The sequence below is a fragment of the Chiloscyllium punctatum genome, chromosome 4 (assembly GCF_047496795.1).
Source record: "Chiloscyllium punctatum isolate Juve2018m chromosome 4, sChiPun1.3, whole genome shotgun sequence".
In the NCBI taxonomy this organism is placed as follows: Eukaryota; Metazoa; Chordata; class Chondrichthyes; order Orectolobiformes; family Hemiscylliidae; genus Chiloscyllium; species Chiloscyllium punctatum.
Window position 1 is genome coordinate 45,117,913 of NC_092742.1, and position 20,805 is coordinate 45,138,717.

Below are 20,805 nucleotides of genomic sequence, written 5' to 3' on the forward strand. Positions count from 1 at the left end.
AAGATTAAATAGGAGGTTAAGCTAGCCAGTAATATAAAGGAAGACTATAAGAGTTTATTTAGATATATAAAAGGGCAAAAGAGAGGCAAAAGTGGAAATTGGACCACAGGAAGATGATGCTGGAGAGATGGTAGATGGAAACAAGGAAATGGCTGAGGAACTGAATAATTACTTTGCATCAGTCTTCACAGTGGAAGACACAAGTAATATCCCAAAACTTCAAGAGAGGGGGGCAGAGTTGAGAGTGGTGGTCATCACCAAGGAGAAGGTGTTAAATAAAAACTGAATGGCTTGAAGGTGGATAAATCACCTGGACCAGGTGGACTACACCCCAGAGTTTTAAAAGAGATAGCTGAAGAGATAATGGAGGTGTTAGTGATGATCTTTCAGGAATCGCTAGAGTCAGGGAGAGTCCTAGAGGACTGAAAAATCACCAGTGTGACACCCCTGTTTAAGGAGGGAGTAAGGCAAGAGATGGAAAGTTACAGGCCGATTAGCCTAACCTTGGTTGTGGGTAAGATTTTGGTGTTCATTGTAAAGGATGAGGTTTCTGAATACTCGGAGGTGTATGGTAAAATAGGGCAATGTCAGCATGGTTTCATCAAGGGGAAGTCATGCCTGACAAATCTGCGAGAATTCTTTGAGGAGGTAGTGAGCAGGTTAGACCAAGGCGAGGCAATGGATGTTATCTACATGGACTTCAAGAACGCCTTTGACAAGGTGCTGCTCAGGAGATTGCTGAGTGAGATAAGGGCCCATGGTGTTAGAGGCAAGGATAGAAGCTTGGCGGTCTGGCAGAAAGCAGAGAGTGGGGATAAAAGGGTCTTTTTCAGGATGGCAGCCGGTGACAAGTGGTGTTCCGCAAAGGTCAGTGTTGGGACCACAACATTTCACTTTATACATTAATGATCTAGATGAAGGCATTGAGGGCATTCTGGCTATGTTTGCAGATGATACAAAGATAAGGGCCAGGTAGTATTGAAGAGTCAGGGAGGCTGCAGAAGGACTGGTTAGGAGAGTGGGCAAAGAAGTGGCAGATGGAGTACAACATGGGAAAGTGTGAGGTCATGTACTTTGGACTATTTTTGAAATGGGGAGAAAATTCAGAAGTCTGAAATGCAAGAGACATGGGAGTTAGTCCAGGATTCTTTCAAGGTAAACTTGCAGGTTGAGGCAGTAGTTAGGAAGGTAAATGCAATTTTGGCATTTATTTTGAGAGGACTTGAATATAAAAGCAATGATGTACTTCTGCAGCTCTATAAGGCTCTGGTCAGACCACATTTGGAGTATAGCAGTTTTGGGCCGCATATCTCAGGAAGGATGTACTGGCCCTGCAGCGTGTTCAGAGGAGGTTCATGAAAACGGTCACAGGAATGAAAAGTTTAACATAGAAGGACTTTTGAGGGCTCTGGGTGTATACTCCATGGAGTTTAGAAAGATGAGGGGGGATCTAATTGAAACTTACAGAATACTGGATAGCCTGGACAGAGTGGATGTTGGAAAGATGTTTCTATTGGTAGGAGAGACTAGGACCTGAGGGAACACCTTTTAGAATGGAGATAAGGAGAAACTTCTTCAGCCAGAGGGTAGTGAATCTATGGAATTCACTGTCACAGAATGCTGTGGAGGCCAGGTCATTGAGTATATTTAAGATGGAAATAGATAGGTTCTTGATTGTCAAGCAGATCAAGGGTTACGGGTAGAAAGTGGGAGAAAGGGGTTAAGAAACTTATCAGTTGTGATTGAATGGTGGAGCAGACTTGATGGGCTGAATGGCCTAATTTCTGCTCCTATGTCTTCTGGTATTCTGGTCAAATGTAGCTTTCTCGTGATGTGTGGTTAAACGTTCAGGGATTACTGGATCAGGACTCACAGACTTGATTCAGTCAATGTTCAAATAACATACATTCTACTCTTAAGTAATACTTTAAATTTACATGTGACATTTAGTTTATATTGTTCTTACTAACTAAACATCAAAATGAAGAAATATGAGGATTTGATTGAAGTAAAGGAGATCATCTGTAGCACAGATTGAAAAACAAGGAGATGCAGAACTGAGATGTGACAGTGCTGTAGCTGGTGGGAAGTTGTAATCACAACAAGTTTACAGAGCAAAAGAATAATACTGTGGATGGCAGAAATCTAAAATAAAAACAAAAACAAAACAGAAATACTCAACAGGTCAAGTAGCACCCATGGAAAGAAACATAATTCATGTTTCAGGTCAATGGCCTTTCACCAGAATGGAAGAAGGATAGAAATGGAAGAGTTTTAAGCCAGTAGAAAGGGATCAGAGTGAGAAGAATAAAGGGAAGGAAGAACTATGATTTTTAATCTCTTCTGCCCTTCACTCAATAAAATAGAAGCAAAAGAAAGTGGTAATAGGTATGGTAAAGAAACAAGAATTTTGCTCAGGTGAGGCAGCAATCGATGTATACAACATCTTCTGAATACAACATAAAAAAAAGAGAAACAAGTCCACAAAAGAAAAAGAAATCACAGTAAGTTGGAGGCAAAGATTATGATCTAAATTTGTTGAACTCAGTAATGTCTTCAGATGGCAAGATGAAAGATGAGGTATTGTCCTCAAGCTTGCATTAAACTTCGTTGGAACACTGTAATAGGACAACGGCAGAAAGGTCAGAGTTGGAGAATTCAAATGGGAAGCAGAGGTGACCCTGGGTCATGCCAGTGAACTGATTGGAAGTATTCCACAAAGTGGTCACAAGTATGGTTTCCCAACTTAGAGGATACACTTAACTAAATTAAAAGAAGTGAACCATTGTTTCACGTGGAAGAGATGCTTTGAGCTTTGGTGCAAGAATGGACAGGTGTTACATCCTCTGTGCCTGCATGAGCAGGTATTGTAAGAAATATATTCACTACAAACCTATGGACTCTCAGAACTACCTTGACCACACTTCCTCACATGCTGTTCCCTGAAAGGACTCCAATCCATTTTCTTAGTTTTGCCATTTCTGTTGCATCTGGTCTAATGGTGTACCTTATTTCCTCAACCAACAATTGCCATCCCGTATGGTTGACAGGGCCTTCCATCATGTCTCACCTGTTTCATACACTTCTGCTCTCACCTCCTTCTTTCAAGATTAATAACAGGATAACCCACCATCCTCAGCTTTCGCCCCACCATCCTGATCTTCCACCCCACCATCCTCTCCAATTTTTGCCATCTCCAAAGTGATACTATCAACAAATACATTTTCCAATACCTCTCATTTCAGCATTCCCAAGATCATTCCCTCTGCAAAAATCCTGGCTCACTCTTCAACAGAGCTTCCTTTTTCTTACTCTTTCATCATGACTGATGAAAAATCGACATATCAGTTCATCAACACAAATTCTCTCTGCCTGAGCTGCAGCTCTTTTGAATTTTTATTCAAGTTTACGTTGCGGTTTCTATAAAGAATAGAGATATCAGAATCTATAAGGGGAAAAGCTAACCTAAGAGTGTTACAAAAACAGAACACTTGTATCAGGATGTAATATTTAATTTTGAAATCACAATGCACACCTCTTTGAGTTTATATGTAAACTTTTATTTCAGTGATGACATACCATGTACTTTTTGTCAGTTCGATAATTATGCCTCTCTAGATTCTTTCCAATAGCATATCAATTTTCCTTGTATCTCTGAATTCCTGCATTTTTTTAAATATGAGAGTCTAGGTCATTGAAGTAAAATATAAATACAATTTTGTGAAACAGCCTTGGGAACTCCAATATTAACACTGAAGATCTAGTTTATGGAAATTTAGTTTTTGTTGGTGACAAAAGAAAAAGAGATTCCCATTTACTATTGAAGATATTGCATATTGTATGGGAAAAGGAATGTTAAAAACAAATATGATTTCTATATTTCAAAGAATGTACCAAATAGAGTGTGGCAGAAAGGAGTGCTAGCAAAACTGGAGTCAGTGAGAATCAGAGGGGTAATTTTCTGCTAGTTAGAATCATTCATGGCATAAAGGAAGATGGTTGTGGTGGTTAGAAGTCAGTCATCTCATTTCCAGGACATCCTTGCAGGGGTTCCATAGAATAGTGTCCTTAGCTCAACCATCTTCAGCTACTGTATCAACATCCTTCCCTTGAATATAAGGTTGAAAGCAGGGATGTTCACTGACAACTGCACAATGTTCAGCACCATTCACAATTCCTCAGATACTGAAACAGTCCATGGTTTAAATGCAACAAGACCTGCACAATATCCAGGCTTGGGCTGACAAGTGGCAAGTAACATTTGTGCCACACAAGTGGCAGGCAATGACCATCTCTATCAAGCGAGAATCTAACTATTGCCCTCTTAATATTTAATGGTGAATCATGAATCCCCCAATATTTACATCCTGAAGGTTACTATTGACCAGAACCTGAACTGGATTGTTGTATTAGTACTGTGGCTACAAGAGCAGGATAGAAGATAGGAATCCTGCAGAAAGTTACTTACAAGCCACAAATCAGGAATATGATGGGATACTCCTCATTTGCCATGTAGAGTCCAGCTCCAGCGACGCTCAAGAAGCTTGACATCATCCAGGACAAAGTAGTGCACTTGATTGGCATCATACCCACAAAACACTTACATTCTCCAACATCAACATTCAGCTGCAGTAATTTCTAGTACCTACAACATGCACTGCAGAAATTCACCAAGGCTCTTTAGAAGGCAGCTTCCAAAATCACGAGCACTACCATCTAGAAGTATAAAGACAGCAGTTACGTGGGAACACCACCATCTGTAAATTCCTCTCCAAGTCATATGTCATCCTTCCTTGAAAATATTCCGCTATTCCTTCACTGTTGTTGGAACTCCCTCTTTACTGACATTATGGGTACACCTGCGTCAAATGGACTGCAGCAGATCAAAAAGGCATTTCAACACCACCTTTTCAAGGGCAACCAGGGATAGGTACTGTCGTGCTTGGAACCAGCTGGATCTTGTTGACTAGAGTCTAGAGTCATAGAGATGTACAGCATGGAAACAGACCCTTCAGTCCAACCCGTCCATGCCTACCAGATATCCCAACCCAATCTAACAGCCCCTTGGTTTGGGCTGTTAACCTGGGCCAATTGGGAAAGCCAGTGTTGACCAACATAACCAGGAGATTTAGTTTCCTCAATTCAGGAGACTGACTTTGAGCTAGCTTGCCACAATCAATGTTCTGTGCACAAGTAAATAAAGGCCGACTTAATGACAGGATACTGGTCTCTGTGCAGTTATGTCGGATTGTAAATGCTGGCCCAGCCAGTGACACCCACATCCTATGACTGAACAAAAGAACTCATGATGATCTGGTTGTATAAGGACTACTACCAATATCTCTCAATCAACAAATTAGCTGCCAAGTGAATATATCATAACAATGTTGGATAAAAGATCAACATCTTATGATATTAAAAGTTTTAATAGATATTTTCAAATTTTTTTGGATCTGTCAAATATTTTCTTTAAAAGAGTGTACGTACATTCCAACTGGTGGCTCACTTTGTGGACATCACTTTCAGCATTGCACATGGACTACTTTCACGACAAGATAACAGATTGCTGTTGTTATTCAAAATTTAATCGTAGGCATTGTCTTAATTTGACGTTTTGATTTTAACTTCTCTATTTCACAATAGTTGGACACATCAGATTAAATTTAATATATATGTAAGGTATTTTCAGACATATATAAGCAAGAGCAGCCAAATCAAATTCAGCGTTCAAAAGGATTTACTGAATCATCACGAGGCTTTCCAGGAAACGATCCCGATATAGTTTTTCTTTGCCACACTCAACAACAGTATACTGCATCTCCTGCGTAAATGAAACACTGTCTTTAATTACTTCCTCCATTGCAAACAACTGGATGATGCTGGTGAACAGCCTCATGGTGAACTGAGGCTTTTTGAACTTTCCCAACAGAAAGTATTAAATACCCATATAACCCTTGTAGGTTTCAACCGTCAGACATCCAATGTTGCAACATTCAAATCTATGCCAAACTATTAGGAGTTTCTAGTGGATGTGATGTAACCAAATATTTGCATTGCAATATTAAAACCATCATGCATTGCGTGTTTTAACAAAGGAATGGAAATGATAGACGTATATAAATATTTAATCCAGTATTTATTAGATTTTTTTGTTAAATTTACTCATAGTCAATACTAGGTGTTAAATGAAGTACGGCTGTACCGGGTCAGGACCCCTAAAATCACTGTCAATCTTGCAGCATTCGTGGAGCTTGGGCGTACATTGAGGTTCTTGTTAATACCTTTGACTTCCTAGAGGTAGAGCAGTCAAATAATAATTTATTGTATAAGCAGCTTAAATAATGACCAAACACTGAACTTTAAGCCATTTGCAAAACACTTCAGGACTACGTGTTCACCTTTTGGAAGACGACGAATATTTAAGTTCAACAAACTCACAGTGTATAGAATTATTTTATCTGCACCTTAACTGTTAATTATAGAGGAAGAATTGAATGAAACTTCGCATTTCTTTTTTAAATAAAGACAATTCCTCTATCCAGCAAGCTGGGGTTTCCTCAGCCCTCCGCAAAAGTAAATAGTTCTTAAAGTATGATCAAATATTCTCCGCCAAAGGCCTATATCATAGGTTATTAACATTATACAGTTCATTTTTTATAAAAAGTAAAGATCTTCAATTCCTCTCCGAGCGGTTGCAGCATAAAAAAGTACGGCAAGAGAATTAAAAAGTAGATGTGCTGAGCAGTATGTGTCCGTGGGTGGCGGAGTGATCGGGAACCACGTCCAGAAGTGAGTGCGTCGCTCAACCAAACCTGGCGACGGGCGGAGCAAACGGCCACCTTTAATGGACGGGTGATGTGGCCAATGAGCGTGAGGATAGCGGGGGCCGCGTGGAGTTACCGGCCAATAGAGAGTGGGCGAAGGGGAGAAGGCGGGAGCATCAGGCTCGGGTGTGCGGTTGGAGTGAGAGGAAAAGCGCAGAGAGCGGCGCCGGCGGCTGGCGTCCCTTAGAGAGAGAGAGAGAGAGAGAGCGCGAGCGCGCACCGCGGGGACTAACAGGAGTAGTAGCCTCACTCGCTGACACTCACTCTGAGACATAGACAGCCTGGGGACCAAACTTCAACACTACCAAAGTCGCCCCGTCTTCACTCTCTGCGCGCGCGCACGCACGCACACATATACACACAAAAAAAAACAAGGGGCACCGAGAGGAGTAACAATGCCGACCATGATCGAGAAAGGGCCCGAGGTTTCGGGTAAGAGGAGAGGCAGGAATGGGGCGAAAAGTTTTCCAGCTGCTGCGGCGGCGGCGGCACCAGCGGCAGCACCGGCTGTGGCGGCGACCAACGGCAACAACTCGTGGGAAGAGGCGAGCAGCGGCTCCGAGGACGAGCACGGTAACTGGCAATAGCCTAGAACTGACTTTCTCTTTTTTTGTTTAAAGAGACATCCACCGATCGCGTCTGTTTTTTTTAAAAAATATATATTTAAGTGATCGGTTTGTTGATGGGAGAATTAACTACTTGTTACAGGTGGAGGAATGCGAGTGGGCTCCCAATATCAGGCGGTTGTCCCTGACTACGACCCTGGTGAGTTATTTGAATTCTGTTTGTGTCGAGATAGCCTAAAACTGTGGCGTTCATTCTCACCATCTCACTCTTCTCTCCTGCCCGCCACCCCCCCCATAACACTTATTTAAGGGAGTTACATTCGTTAGGGGGTCAACGAAGGAGGAGGGGGTGAGGGGGATTTCATTCTGAGCCGTCGTGAGAAGAGTTAATAAAACAGTCACAAAAGTATAGGACATTAATTATAATAAAATGAGGGCAGATGAATACCTCTTACCACCCCCCCCCCCCCCGCCCTGCTGTTCGTTTTGAGAATAGCAGCGTGTGCTGCAGGCGTGCTTTGACTTAAATCATCATTTCCTACCCCACCCTGAATAAAATTGAAATCTTGCATCGATATTCTTCGTGCGATCAAAAGTTCTTAATGGCAAAAAATAAGCTGCAGGTCCGGGATTGCATGTTGCTAACTGTTTCATGGGGTTTATTCAACTCCTTTCTCCTCGTTTCGGATGTGGTTACTTTCACATTCACTATGAATGAACACGGCAAAAGATTTTTTTTTGCACAAATTGGTGCTTGCTATTAGAGCTTCTCGGATTTTTTTTCTTCACAAAGTAGTTAAGGTTGTGTCGCTTTAGCTTAAATCGACAACGCGATTTGAAAAGTAAAAGTGTATTTTGAAGTCTGCATTATTTACCTTTGGGCGCATGTGCGAGAAAGGGCTCCGAGAGCGATGCGAAAGGTGTAGTGTAATGCATGTGTTTGAATATAATTAAAAGTTGGATAGTTAGCACCTTTTTCCTTTGTTGCGAGTAAGCATTTGATAAGTGCAGTGTAGAAAACCCATTTTCTGAAAGTTGTTGAAAACAAATTTTAGAAACGATATTTTAATGTTAATATTGTAACTAACTTCGTTATTCAATGATACTGTTTGTATGCATTTAGAAGAATAGTATTTATTACAGACTACAAGTCTTTCGAATGTGCTTGGATTTTGTAAACTATACTACTTTAGTGGGGCTTTTTTGACTTTCTTTTAATGAGTGCTTGTCATTTTGTTCACCATTGTTATGGTGAGGTTTAGGCTAATATCAAAGAAAATAAACTTTAAAACAAAAATGTGGCTTAAAGTTGGACATTGATCTTGAACAAAATTAACATTGAGTTTTCCCTGTTCAAGTTCTTCAGTTTCAGCCATGAAATTATTTAGCAAAAAGGTGGGGATTGCAAGTTGGCGCAAGTTACATTAGATTCCCTACAGTGTGAAAACAGGCTATTTGGCCCAGCAAGTCCATACTGACCCTTCAAAGAGTAACCCACCCAGACCCATTTCCCTCTGACTAAGGCATCTAATATTATGGGCAATTTAGCGTGGCCAATTCACCTGACCTGCATGTCTTTGGATTGTGGGAGGAAACCGGCACACCCGGAGGAAACCCACACAGACACTGGGAGAGCGTCTAAACTCTATTCCGTCGCCTGAGGCGGGAATCGAATCCAGGCCTCTGACGCTGTGGGGCAGCAATGCTAACCAATGAGCCGCTGTGCTGTCCATAAGTGAAGAAAGGATGATAGGTGATCGGAATTGAGATTAAAAAAATGAATAACAGAGTGTGAATGAGAGAAAGCAATGAATAGGCTGCTTACCCAGAAGAGCATTGGAATAGTTATGTTTCTTCTCTAAGATGATATGAATGGTGTTCACTCTTAAATGGGATGAAGTAGGATAATCTGTGGAATTCACTCACCCAGAATGTGGTGAATATCAGGTCACTGAGTGAATTTGAGGATGTACAGATTTTTTTATATTGTAATCGGTTGAAGGGTTATGGAAGATGGGCAGGAAAGTGGAGTGAAGGCCACTGAGATCAGCCATAATTGTACTGAATGGTGGTGCAGACTCAAGAGGCTGAATTGTTTATTCTTGATCCTAGTTTTGGAGATGTTGTGAGAGGTCTTTGTGATCAACTAGATAAGGGTTGTGACTGAACAGATGCTAAGATTGCAACCTGTTTGGTTCAGCGTGCAATGATGTCTGAGGTAGAGGAATGGAATTGGTGTAAAGAAGTCATGGATTCATTTGCCGAGCCAGTGTATTTTTTATGCATAAGTTTTGTTGCCTCACTAGGTGACATCAATGCGTCTTTGATAAGGTATTGGTGGTCTGTCCTACCTGGTATTTATGACTCTGTTGATACTTCCAGTTCTGTATCTGAGAGTATGGTTAATGCGTTAATCCTTCAAGGTATAGGATTTGGAAAGAGGAATGTAGAAAATAGGTGCAGGAATAGGCCCTTCAGCCTTTAGAACCTGTACTGCCACTTGGTATGCTCATGGCTGATCATCCAAGCTATTCCTGCTTTCTCCATACACTTTGAGCCTTTAGCATTCCTGTGTTTTTTTTTTCCATGACCAGCCCTGTTGGAATTTTATAGATTTGTGAGAGATTCCTTCTCATTCTTCTAATGTAGTCCTAACCAATTCAATCTTTCTTCGTGTGTTAGTCCTGCCAACCCAGGAATCAGTCTGTTAAATCTTTGGTGCACTCCATCTATAGCCAGAACAATCTCCTTCCACAAAGGAGACCAAAACTGTGCACAGTACTCCCAGGTGTTGTCTCGCCAAAGCCCAGTACAATTGCAGCAAGACATCCCTGCTCCTGTATTTGAAGCCACATTCAGTTTTGAACTGAACTGCAATTACTGACATGAAGGAAAATTTATTCCTTTGGTGAGCTTTGATTTCATTTTCTCCCATGCAGTAACTGTCTTTTCCATATGTTACTGTTTGCTATGGCATAGTCACTGATGCTGATTCATTGTCCTTTTGGACAATGCCCATTGAGTGTCGAACATTGTTGCTTTTGATGTTTGAAGATTATATATTGGTGTCTGTTCAGGCATCACAGTTGGCTCCACTATGTGTCAATGCTCAATATTCAGATAGAAGTTTCCAGTTGGGATAACAAAACAATCAAATGTAATTTCTGTGCTCCCTAACAACTTACATTTATATAGCACAGACATTTCACAATGACAAAGTGATCAAAAAGCCTGGTCAGAGGTACTTTTAGTAGGAGAATGTAGCTTGATAGGTGGTTTCAAAGCATAGGGCTCAGGCAGCTGAAGGCAACAGTAGAGCAATTAGTCAGGGATGTGATGATGCTTGAGTGGCAATCCCTGTGTAGGGATTTAGAACTGAGGATGATTGACTCTATGCAATCTCTGTAATGAAGTTGTGGTTGCACCAGCTAAAATCAGTTCATTCAGCTGTCCATTGTACTTAAGTCAGTTGTGGACTCTGTCTTTTATTGCTTAGTGCATAAGCTCTTTCAACTATTTCGATTGCCAACCTTAATTTTGATACAAGTGTATGATACAATTACTTTCTAGACTCAAGAAGTGTAATTTCCTACGTTAAGTGAATGACCTAGCCAAATAAAATGTGTTAAGTTCAAATGGCTTTGTGTGGAATTTATTTTGCATTTAGTTTGAAGTTTTAAAAATTTAGTATGAAACATAGGATCTAATGCATTTGTATTTTTCAGGATTATGTATCTGCTTTCAGATCTATGTATCTGCTTTTCCTTGCATATCATTTCAGGTTTTTTGAGATTAATTTTTAAAATGATATTCTGACTGCCTTGGTTATATATTTTAATAAATGATTCAAAGTAGTGTTCAGTGGATTTGCATAGTGAATATTTGGGGCATATAGAGCCAACAGATGCGGTGAGTCTAGATATTGCTTCATAGATGGTTGCAGTTGGAAAAGGCTGGAGTATTTTCTTCCAGGTTAAATGTGTTGGTGAGCAGAAACATTCATGTAACAGTTCATACCACGCAATTTTTTTTGTGATGTTAGATATTTGTTTCAATCAATATTCTCTTTAACTTCAGGAAAAAAGACACGTTGAACTGTGCTTTAAAAGCCTTTTGTGAAAAGTTAATCATTAATAGAAGTCTGAGTGCATTGAGGGTCCAAACTTCAGATATTTCTTGGGAAGGGTGAGGGCCAGTTTGGGACTCTGTTCATTGCTGCTGATCTGTGAAAGAGAAGATTGACAGTTTAATAAATGATTCAAAGTAGTGTTCAGTGGATTTGCATAGTGAATATTTGGGGCATCTAAATCTAAATTGATGCTTTTGTTTCTATTTTGTTGATTGTGTTCTAAGCCATGCATTCAAATGTACAGTTATGACTAGATCAGCTGCGATGAAGAGATGATTTTATTCTAAATGTATGACCAAATGCTTACATTTGGTCATATGTCTCCAAAGGTATTCAGATAATGGGAGGCAGAGGTGAAAGACTGAAATAGCAATTAGAATTGACTTCAGAAAGGGTTTTCTAAATGAAAATATCCTTGTGTGTCTACTGTTTTAATTTTTTGAGAAGATTAAGAATAATTATAATACTGCATGTAGTATGCCAAATTACTTTGTAAAGTGGAGCAAATGTATAAGGGATGTAGGTTTTTAAGTCCTTAACTTTCAATAATTGGACTAAGAATTGATTGCTAACTAGTAATTTTAGCTTACCACGGCAACATTTCTTTAAATACTATATTGAGTTTTGGAATAAAAAATCTTAAGGTATTAGAAAATTTAGATATATCCATAAGCTATTGATTTCTTTGTCTTGAGGCAAATATAGGTGCTGTAGAAAGCGTGCAGGAACGTGAAATTGGGTTCAACTCAGGAATTAAAGGTAAATGGGGAACAAAAATGTTCATTTGCTTCAAAGGAGAAAATAAACATGGAGTAAAAGAAACAAAACACTGTTAGTGTCTTAATTTTCCAATACTTGCTGACAAATTAAAAATAAGTTAAATAGTTAGTAGAAGTATATGAATTGGGTCATGGGATACAGTGGAAATATGTACATATGTCTGGCTGTCTTTGGATTGTATGAGCATTGTATTAAGACAGCTTTATTTTTGTGACCTATAATGCTGTAAAAAGCTTAGCAAGTTTTGAGAAGATTTGTAGCTCAGGTTGAGGTTCTGGAAAACCTGTAAAAAGCTTGTTTGCAAGCTCATTAATTGTACAGTTTATGGCAGATGTGAAATTGTGGGGATGAATTTGGCTGGACTAACCAGCTTGATTGAAAAGAAAATGAGTTCTTGTATTTACTGTTGCCATTGTTTGATGTATGAAAATCAGTTTATATTCTAAAGTTCTGAACAGTAATTGCTGATGGCATTGTTGTAGTTCAGGATGTACAGTAATGTTTAGCCAGTGCTAACCCTCATGGTAGAAGTCACAAAGTCATGAGTTCAAGCTCATCACTTGTTACATGTATCACTGAAAGAGTTTTGAGTTGTCTGTTATGTAGGTGTGATAAATTTTTAAAGCCCCATTTACCTATTTATATGGCTTATTTTTAAATGGAAATTTTTCTAAAATTCTGCAGATGTCTAGACCTATTCTTCCATTATACCACAAGAAATAATTGACTGGTTATTTTTCATTACTGTTTGCCTGTTCTTTGCAGAAGTTGACTGCTTGCTTTGCCCATAAAACAGGATAAAGTTTAAATTTCAAACAATTTAACTTGGACCTCATGAAAGGCATGATATTAAAACAAGTTTGTTCTTTGTTTCTATAGTTTTGATGCTCAAGTTGTCTAGAGAGAAATGCAACTTTCTGATGCAAAATGGTCTGCTACATCAATGACTTATAGAATAAGCAAGTTTGAATATTCAGAATTTTAAAATTTTATAAGGTTTGAATTTGTTTCAAAATGTAGGATTTACTATTGAATGGACTTCAATAATAGCAACTTTATGATACAACTTTTAGCATGATAAATTGTCTCACGGTACTTGAGTACTGTAAAATAGAATTAGACACTGACCCACATAGGCAATTTTTAAGGCTGCTTACAAAGGTTGTTCAAAAAGGGAAAGAAGGATTTGAAAGAGATGTTTTGAAAAATCAAATGTTGTTTAATGGAACTGTTCTTATATCAGGATGATGATACATTTAAGGGTATATGCGACAGAGTTCTGGATGAATTTTAGAGAAGATGGATTGTGAGAGGCCAGCTGTGAGTATACTGGCCTGGTCAGGTGTAGGGGTAACAAAGGTATGGATAAAGATTTTAGTAGATGAGTGAAGGATTTAGTTGTTGTTTGGTGCAGAGATATAAATAGGCAATTTTGATTGTGGACCAAGTATGTGATTGAAAACTCATTTTGACCAATGTGATATCAAGGTTATGAGTGCTATGCTACGGCCTTAGACATTGTTGAGGCGAACGGTTTAGTTGGGAGCAGGGGAACAGAGATTGTCATTGGGTTCAGTTACGTCAATATTTATTTAGATGAAATTCCTACTTAGCCGTATTGGTTGTTGGCCAACTAGTCTGGTATTTTAGTGTATTGGAGGAATCGAGAAGTGGTGATGAGGTAGAGCTGGGTGCCATCAGTGTGTATGTCAAAACTTGATACTGTTTTCATATGATGTCAATGGAGGCTAGCATTTGGCTCACAACTTTGAAGCCAGAAGTAAATCTTTGTTCCGCTGTTATTCCCAATGTAAGAGAAGCAATTTCAGGTGATATTCTGACTACAGTTGAATAAATGTATCTAGTGAATGCTGTCCTAACCATCTGGCGAATAGTGGAGAAATGTTGGTGGAGTTGGAAGTCAGCCACATCAAAAGCAGCAGGCAGAATGAGCATTTATGGTAAACATTGTCCTAGTCACATAGTGTCTTGGAGAGCAGATTGTGTTGTGGCAAGGGTAGAAACTTGGTTGGGCTTGATGAACTATGAACTTCTGGAAATGATGGACATGGATCTGGAAGATAAAAGCACACTTGAGGACTTTGGGTAGGAATGGGAACAGTAGTTTGTAAGATGACAGCTTCAAAGAATTTTTGAGGGGAGTGGCATTTGCACTATGTGAGAGCTGATCAGGACCTGAAGAGAAGACCATTAACAACAACAGATTACATGAGGGCTGCATTTTTTTTTGAGGCAGAAATGAGCAAGTTAGACAAAAGACAGCCAGTGGATGTGATCTGTTTGGATCTTCAGAAGGCTTTTGACATTGTGCTACATGTGAAGCTGCTAAATAAGATAAGAACCAATGGTATTAAGGGTATGACTCTGGCATGGATAGAGGATTGGCTGACTAGTAGAATACAGAGTAGGGTAAAGGGATCTTTTCAGATGGCAGCTAGTGACTAGTGAGGTTTGTAGGGTTGTTGTTGGGACTTCATTTTATATATTCACAAACTGGATGAAAAACCTGAGGGGCATTGTTGCTAAGTTTACAGGTGGATGGAGTGACAGGTAATGGTGAATAAGCAGGAAGGCTGCAGAAGGACTTTGATCAGTTAGAAGGGTGGGCAAAGAAGTGACGGAATCCGATATGGGAAAGTGAGGTGATTCACCTTTGTAGAAAGAATAGATGCATAGACTATTTTCTAAATGGGAAAGGTTTCGCACAAGAGGACTTGGGAGCCCTGGTTTAGGATCCTTTTAAGGTTAATGTGGATTAAGGTGGTAGTTAGGAAGGCAAATGTTAACATTTATTTTGATAATGCTAAAATATAAAAGCAGCAATGTACTGCTAAGTCTATATAAGGCTCTGTTCAGACCGCATTTGGAATATTGTGAGCAGTTTTGGGTCCATATCTAAGGAAGGATGTTTTGGCATTGGAGGGGGTCCTGAGGAAGTTTGGAAGAATAATCCCAGGAATGAAGAGCTTCTCAAATGAGAAGCAGTTGAGGATTCTGGGTATATGTTTAGTAAGAGTTTAGAAAGATGGTGGAATCTCATTGAAACTGCAGAATATTCGAGGGCCTGAGAGTGGACATGGAGAAGATGTTTCCACTAGAGAGACGAGGACCAAGGGAACAGCTCCAGGGTGAAGAGATGAGTAGGAATTTCTTCAGCCAGAGGGAGTTGAATCATAGAGTCATAGAAATGTACCATACGGAAACAGACCCTTCAATCTAACTCATCCATGCCGACTGGATATCCCAACCCAATCTAGTCCCACCTGTCAGTACCTGGCCCATATCCCTCCAAACCCTTCCTGTTCATACACTCATCCAGATGCCTTTTAAATGTTGCAATTGTAGTGGCCTCCATCACTTCCTCTGGCAGCTTATTCCATACATGTACCACTCTGTGAAAAAGTGGTCTTTTCTTAATATTTTTTCCATCTCATCCTAAACCTATGCCCTCTAGTGGTGGACTCCCACACCCCAGGGGAAAGACAGTCTATTTATCTTATCCACGCCCCTCATGATTTTATAAACCTCTAAGGTCATCCCTCAGCCTCTGCTAGAATCTGTGGAATGTATTGCTCCAGAGAGAGGGACATATCAGCCATGATCAAATGGGATAGACTCAATAGGTGGGAAAGCTTTGTTATGGAAATTGTGTAGTCAACATTGTAATTAGTGTTGAGATGATGGACGTGAGAGATAAGAGCCTAAAGCAATTGATGGAAATGGCAGAAATAACTGAGTGACTTCTATAATTTATTTTAACCAATTCTGAAGAAGTGTCACAACAGACTGAACATCAACTGTTCCTCTGTCCACAGATGATGCCAAACCTGCCAAGTTGCTTTAGTATTCTGTTATTTTTGTTGTTTCGTTTACTTTGTTCAGTTAGTAATCTAGCAAAATGGGCTCTGTACTCCAGTAAATAGTTTATTTTAATTTAGGCTTGTTTCTCCGGCTCTTTATCTGTTGGTACTATGATTATGTTCTTGTCTTTTTTGTGTGTTAAGGCCTTCTCTCTCTCTTGGTGTTGAGATTGTTCATTTTGCCTTTTCTTTGGTAAGGGTACAGTGCTTTGTCTGACTGCTTGCTCTGTCTCTTCGGTTAGTCCATTAGCTCTGAGTGTACATTCTAGGGCAGCTTGGAACTCCATAGTTGAGTCCCTTGGCTGGTCTGGCTTTTTCTGTGCCTGTGAGCTGTCTTTTGGAGAGGTTTCTTACCTAGATGTCTGTCGTGTTGTCTTGTCTGCTGTTGGTTAGCTTAGTCACTTTGTCTTGCGGTGCCATTCTTTATCTGAATGTTATTCTGTTCTGTCCTATGGTGATGGTCTGTTTGATTGCTGCGGTCCACTTTAGGTTTGTTTTTGTCCCACAAGGAAAAATAAATTGATATCCCCTTGCTGCCTTGGTGATCCTGCTTTTGTCTAATCTGACTCATCTGAGTGCACATCAGACTCAGACACTCTGCTCTGAGGCAAGCCAGTGATGTATTTGTTGAATGAAATTAGGAATCAAAATTTACAGGAGACAATAACAGAATTAAAGGCCACCAAACCCAGGAGACATTGTGTCGGTGGAGGGTTGTTTTTTAGACTGGAAACCTGTGACCAGCAGTGTTTCACCTAGATTACCTGAATGACACGAGAGTGGAGTATTTTGTTTGGATAATTGAATGCTGGATAACACCGTTTAGGCAAGCATCGGGACTTTGCAATCTTAACCAGATCATCAAGGTTCCTCTGTATATAAACTATTTGGATGAGCGTTTAGAAGTCGTGGTTAGTAAGTTTGCAGATGACACCAAAATTGGTGGCATAGTGGATTTTGAAGAACATTATCTAAGATTACAAAGGGATCTTTATCAATTTGGTCAATGGGCTGAGGAGTGGCAGATAGAATTTAATTTGGAAAGATGTGAGGTATTGCATTCTGGTAAAACAAACGAGGGCAGGACTTATACAATTAATGGTAGGATACTCGGTAATGTTGTAAAGGCTTTTGCCCGAAACGTCGATTTCGCTGCTCGTTGGATGCTGCCTGAACTGCTGTACTCTTCCAGCACCACTAATCCAGTACTCGGTAATGTTGTAGAACAGAAAAACCTCATGGTTCAGATGCATATATTGTTGAAATTTGTCAAGTAGACAGGGTGGTTAGGAAAGCATTTAGCATGCTTGCCTTCGTTGCTTAGGCCTTTGAGTGTAAGAGATGGGATGTCATGTTGTACAGAATGTTAGTGAGGCCTCTTCTGGAGTACTGTATGCAGTTCTGGTCACCCTGCTATAGGAAGGATGCTATTAAATTGGTGAGGGTTAAGAAAAGTTTACCAGGATTATATTGGGACTGGTAAGGAGGGGCTAAATAGGTCGGAGGTTGAAGGATGACCTTAGCGGTTTATAAAATCATGAGGGATGTAGATAAGATGGACAGTAAGGGTCATTTCCCTAGGGTGGGTGAGTTCAAAACTAGGGAGCATATTTTTAAAGTAAGAGGGGAAAGATCTACAAAGGACATGTGGAGTGAGTAGAATGAACTAGAGAAAGTGTTGGATGCAAGTACATTTAGAACATTTTAAAAGACATTTGGATAAGTACATGAATAGAAAAGGATGTGGGTCAAACACAAGTTTGGAAACGTGGGCTAGTTGAACTGAAAGGTCTGTTTTCATGCTGCATGACTTCAGTTTCTAGGTTCTAAAATAGTAGGTGCATTAGTGATTTTTATTTTCAGAATCTACAGCCTTTTGGAATAATGCTATTGAAGGCAGCAAATGTAGCTGTGCTGTTTTAAAGTTGGGGCAAGAGCAAGTGGGGTCTATCCCAGTTAAGCTCAAATCCAAACAATCAGTGAATTGTCGAATTCTTTAAGGATATGGTGTTGGTATTTAAAAAGTCAAAGTCATTTGTCAGAGATGAAAGGGAGGCAAGTGGTGCTTTATGAATTCATTAAAGTTTTATTTTTGAGGATGTCTGGCAGGGTGGCTGAAAGGGAAGCAGTGGATGTTGAATATCTACATTCTTGAAGGATATTCAGTAAGGTAGCGTAATGCCAGGATATTGCATAAAATGAAAGCTCCAGGATTAAGGAGGTGACATTAGCCTGGATAGAGGATTAATTGAAGAATATTAAACAATAGGAATACACTTGAGAATTTTCAGTTTGGCAGGCTGCTAATATCAAGTTACTGCAAGGATCCATGTTGGCCCCACATCCGTTCACAATTGACCTGGGATAGCAAGTAAGATATGAGTTTAATAATACTAAGTTAGGTGGGAAAGTAAGCCATTGAGGGGACAACGTCTGCAAATAGATACAGAATGGCAAAGTAGCACATTGAGTAGAATGTAAGGAACAAGAAGATCTTTTTTTTGATTATGTTGGTATTTAGAGGGACGTGGGTGTCCTTATCCACAAGAGTTAATGCAAATGAGTTAATGAGATAAATACTGCACATGCTGAAAATCTAAATGGAAACAGAAGGTGCTGTAAGTGCTCAAAAGGTGTGGCACTATTTGTGGTGAAACAGTTAACATTTTGGGTCTGTGACCTTCCATGATGGCAAAGCAGAATGTTTAAATATACGGGTAGAAAAGCAACTCTGAAGTCAGTTGGTATTTTGGCCTTTTATTGTAAGTATACGGAGTACAAAAGCTAACCAGTATTGCTGAAATTCACAAGGCCAGGAGTATGGAGTGCAGTTTTGATCCCTGACCCTAAGAGAGGATATTTTTAACCTGTGGGTGCTAGAAGATTCACTAGATACATTTCTGGACTGAAAGGCTTTGCTTTTGAGGAGAAAGTGAGTATGAGGTTCACATGTGAGATTGGGAGGATTTGATGGTTGATGAGAGTGTTTCCCTGGCTAGAGAATCAAGAACTAGGAGACAGTTACCATTTTAGTTTGATTGTCTTTATTTTTTTAATTGAAACTTAGCCAAATGAATTGAAGATGCTGTAAATGACACAATTAAATTGAGTATCTTCATAAACTGTGAATTAGATGATTGGCTCCCTATATTTTAAATTTCCTCCCTAATCTCTTTGTCCATCCTTTTTTTAAAATGGTGTCATTAAAACCTACTTTATTTACATATTTTCAAGTCACTTTTTTTACAATATTTCCTCCTTTGGCTGTGTGCCTCTACTTAAGCTTCTGACTACCACTTTGGGTCGTTTCTTTATACATATATCATAAACTTGGAGAAAGTGAGGACATTTATCATTAAACTTGTATGAAATAAGTGGCTTTTGCACCATAGAATTAAGAACATTCATAATCCTTGAAAATATTTTCCAACCAAATTTCTCTGTGTAATTCCTGAGCCCGTGTATTATTTAACTTTTCTATTATCTGCTTCTATTAGGAAGGTCTGTTCGTGTTAGGTCATCAATATGAGCTGTTAACTCTCCCTCTCCACACCTTTCTGGCCTCTATTACTTATGGCACTTTCAGATTTCACATTTTTTTGATGTTATATTACATAGAATAACATAGTCAAAAATCACGCAACACCAGGTTGTAGTCCAACAGGCTTATTTGAAACCACAAGCTTTTGGAGCCCCCATGCCTTCACCTGGCAGCTAGTGAGAGAGAATACACCGGATGCAGAATTTATAGTAAAAGATCAAAGGGTGATACACCTTAGTGAATGTATTGAACAAACCTAGATGGCTATTAAATCTTTAATCAGTTAGAATGGAGGCACAGGTTTTGATTAATTAACATTAAAATCCAAGAATTTCTTTCAAGTTAATGCCCCCAAGATAACTTCAGGTTTTATCAGAATAAAGATGACACCTCAGGTCAGACTATACATTTTAGGTGTGAGGTCATGTTTTAAGTCTGTTTGTATCTTAACCTGGAACCAGACAGGTGTTATTTCCAAAGTAGGAATTTGTAAAATGCCACATTGACTGTCTACAGATTTTTGAACAAAATATCTGCAAATGCGCACTCACCCCATAGATTTATAGGTGTGTGTGCACGTGTGTGAGAATATACAGGGAAACCTCGATTATTCAAATGAGATGAGTGGGCACTCTTTCGTTTGGATAATCGATTATTTGGTTAATTGATTAAATGCCTTTCCTTGGGGCTCGGAGTCTTTAAAGTCTGCTCCCCATTCAGGAGACTGCAGCAGAACACAGCGCGCGGGCTCCCACCCGTCGCACAAACCCCTTCCAACATCACCTGCCCCCCCAACCTGTTCCAACACCGACCCTGCCCCCCCCCCCCCCCCCCCCCCCCAACACAAAGCGTGCAAGCTCCTGCCCCCACCCCGCTGCCCATCCCAACCCTGCCCAATACCACCTCCTGCCCCCTAACCCCATCCAACACTGCCTCTGCCCACCTAACCCCATCCAGCGCTGCTACCCCACCCTGCCTCCTGTCCAGCGTTGCCCTCCCGCCCCCAACCCTGCCCAACACCGCCGCCCGCCCCCCCCCCCCCCCGGTTGTCCAACACTGCCCCCTATACCGCTCACCTGTTCCC

General features: G+C 40.0%; 1 protein-coding gene across 2 annotated transcripts in view; it reads left to right on the forward strand.

Moving 5' to 3' along the window:
- The first annotated feature begins 6,981 nt into the window (after positions 1 to 6,981).
- rcor1 (REST corepressor 1) overlaps positions 6,982 to 20,805 on the forward strand; it is a 119,773-nt gene continuing 105,949 nt past the window's right edge. The window contains exons 1-2 of one of the 2 annotated variants that reach the window (XM_072568543.1): positions 6,982 to 7,397; positions 7,533 to 7,589. In XM_072568543.1, coding sequence (XP_072424644.1) covers positions 7,220 to 7,397; positions 7,533 to 7,589 — 235 coding nt within the window. In that variant the 5' untranslated portion in view covers positions 6,982 to 7,219. The remainder of the gene's footprint in view (positions 7,398 to 7,532; positions 7,590 to 20,805) is intronic. The other variant, XM_072568544.1, reaches the window with a different exon arrangement.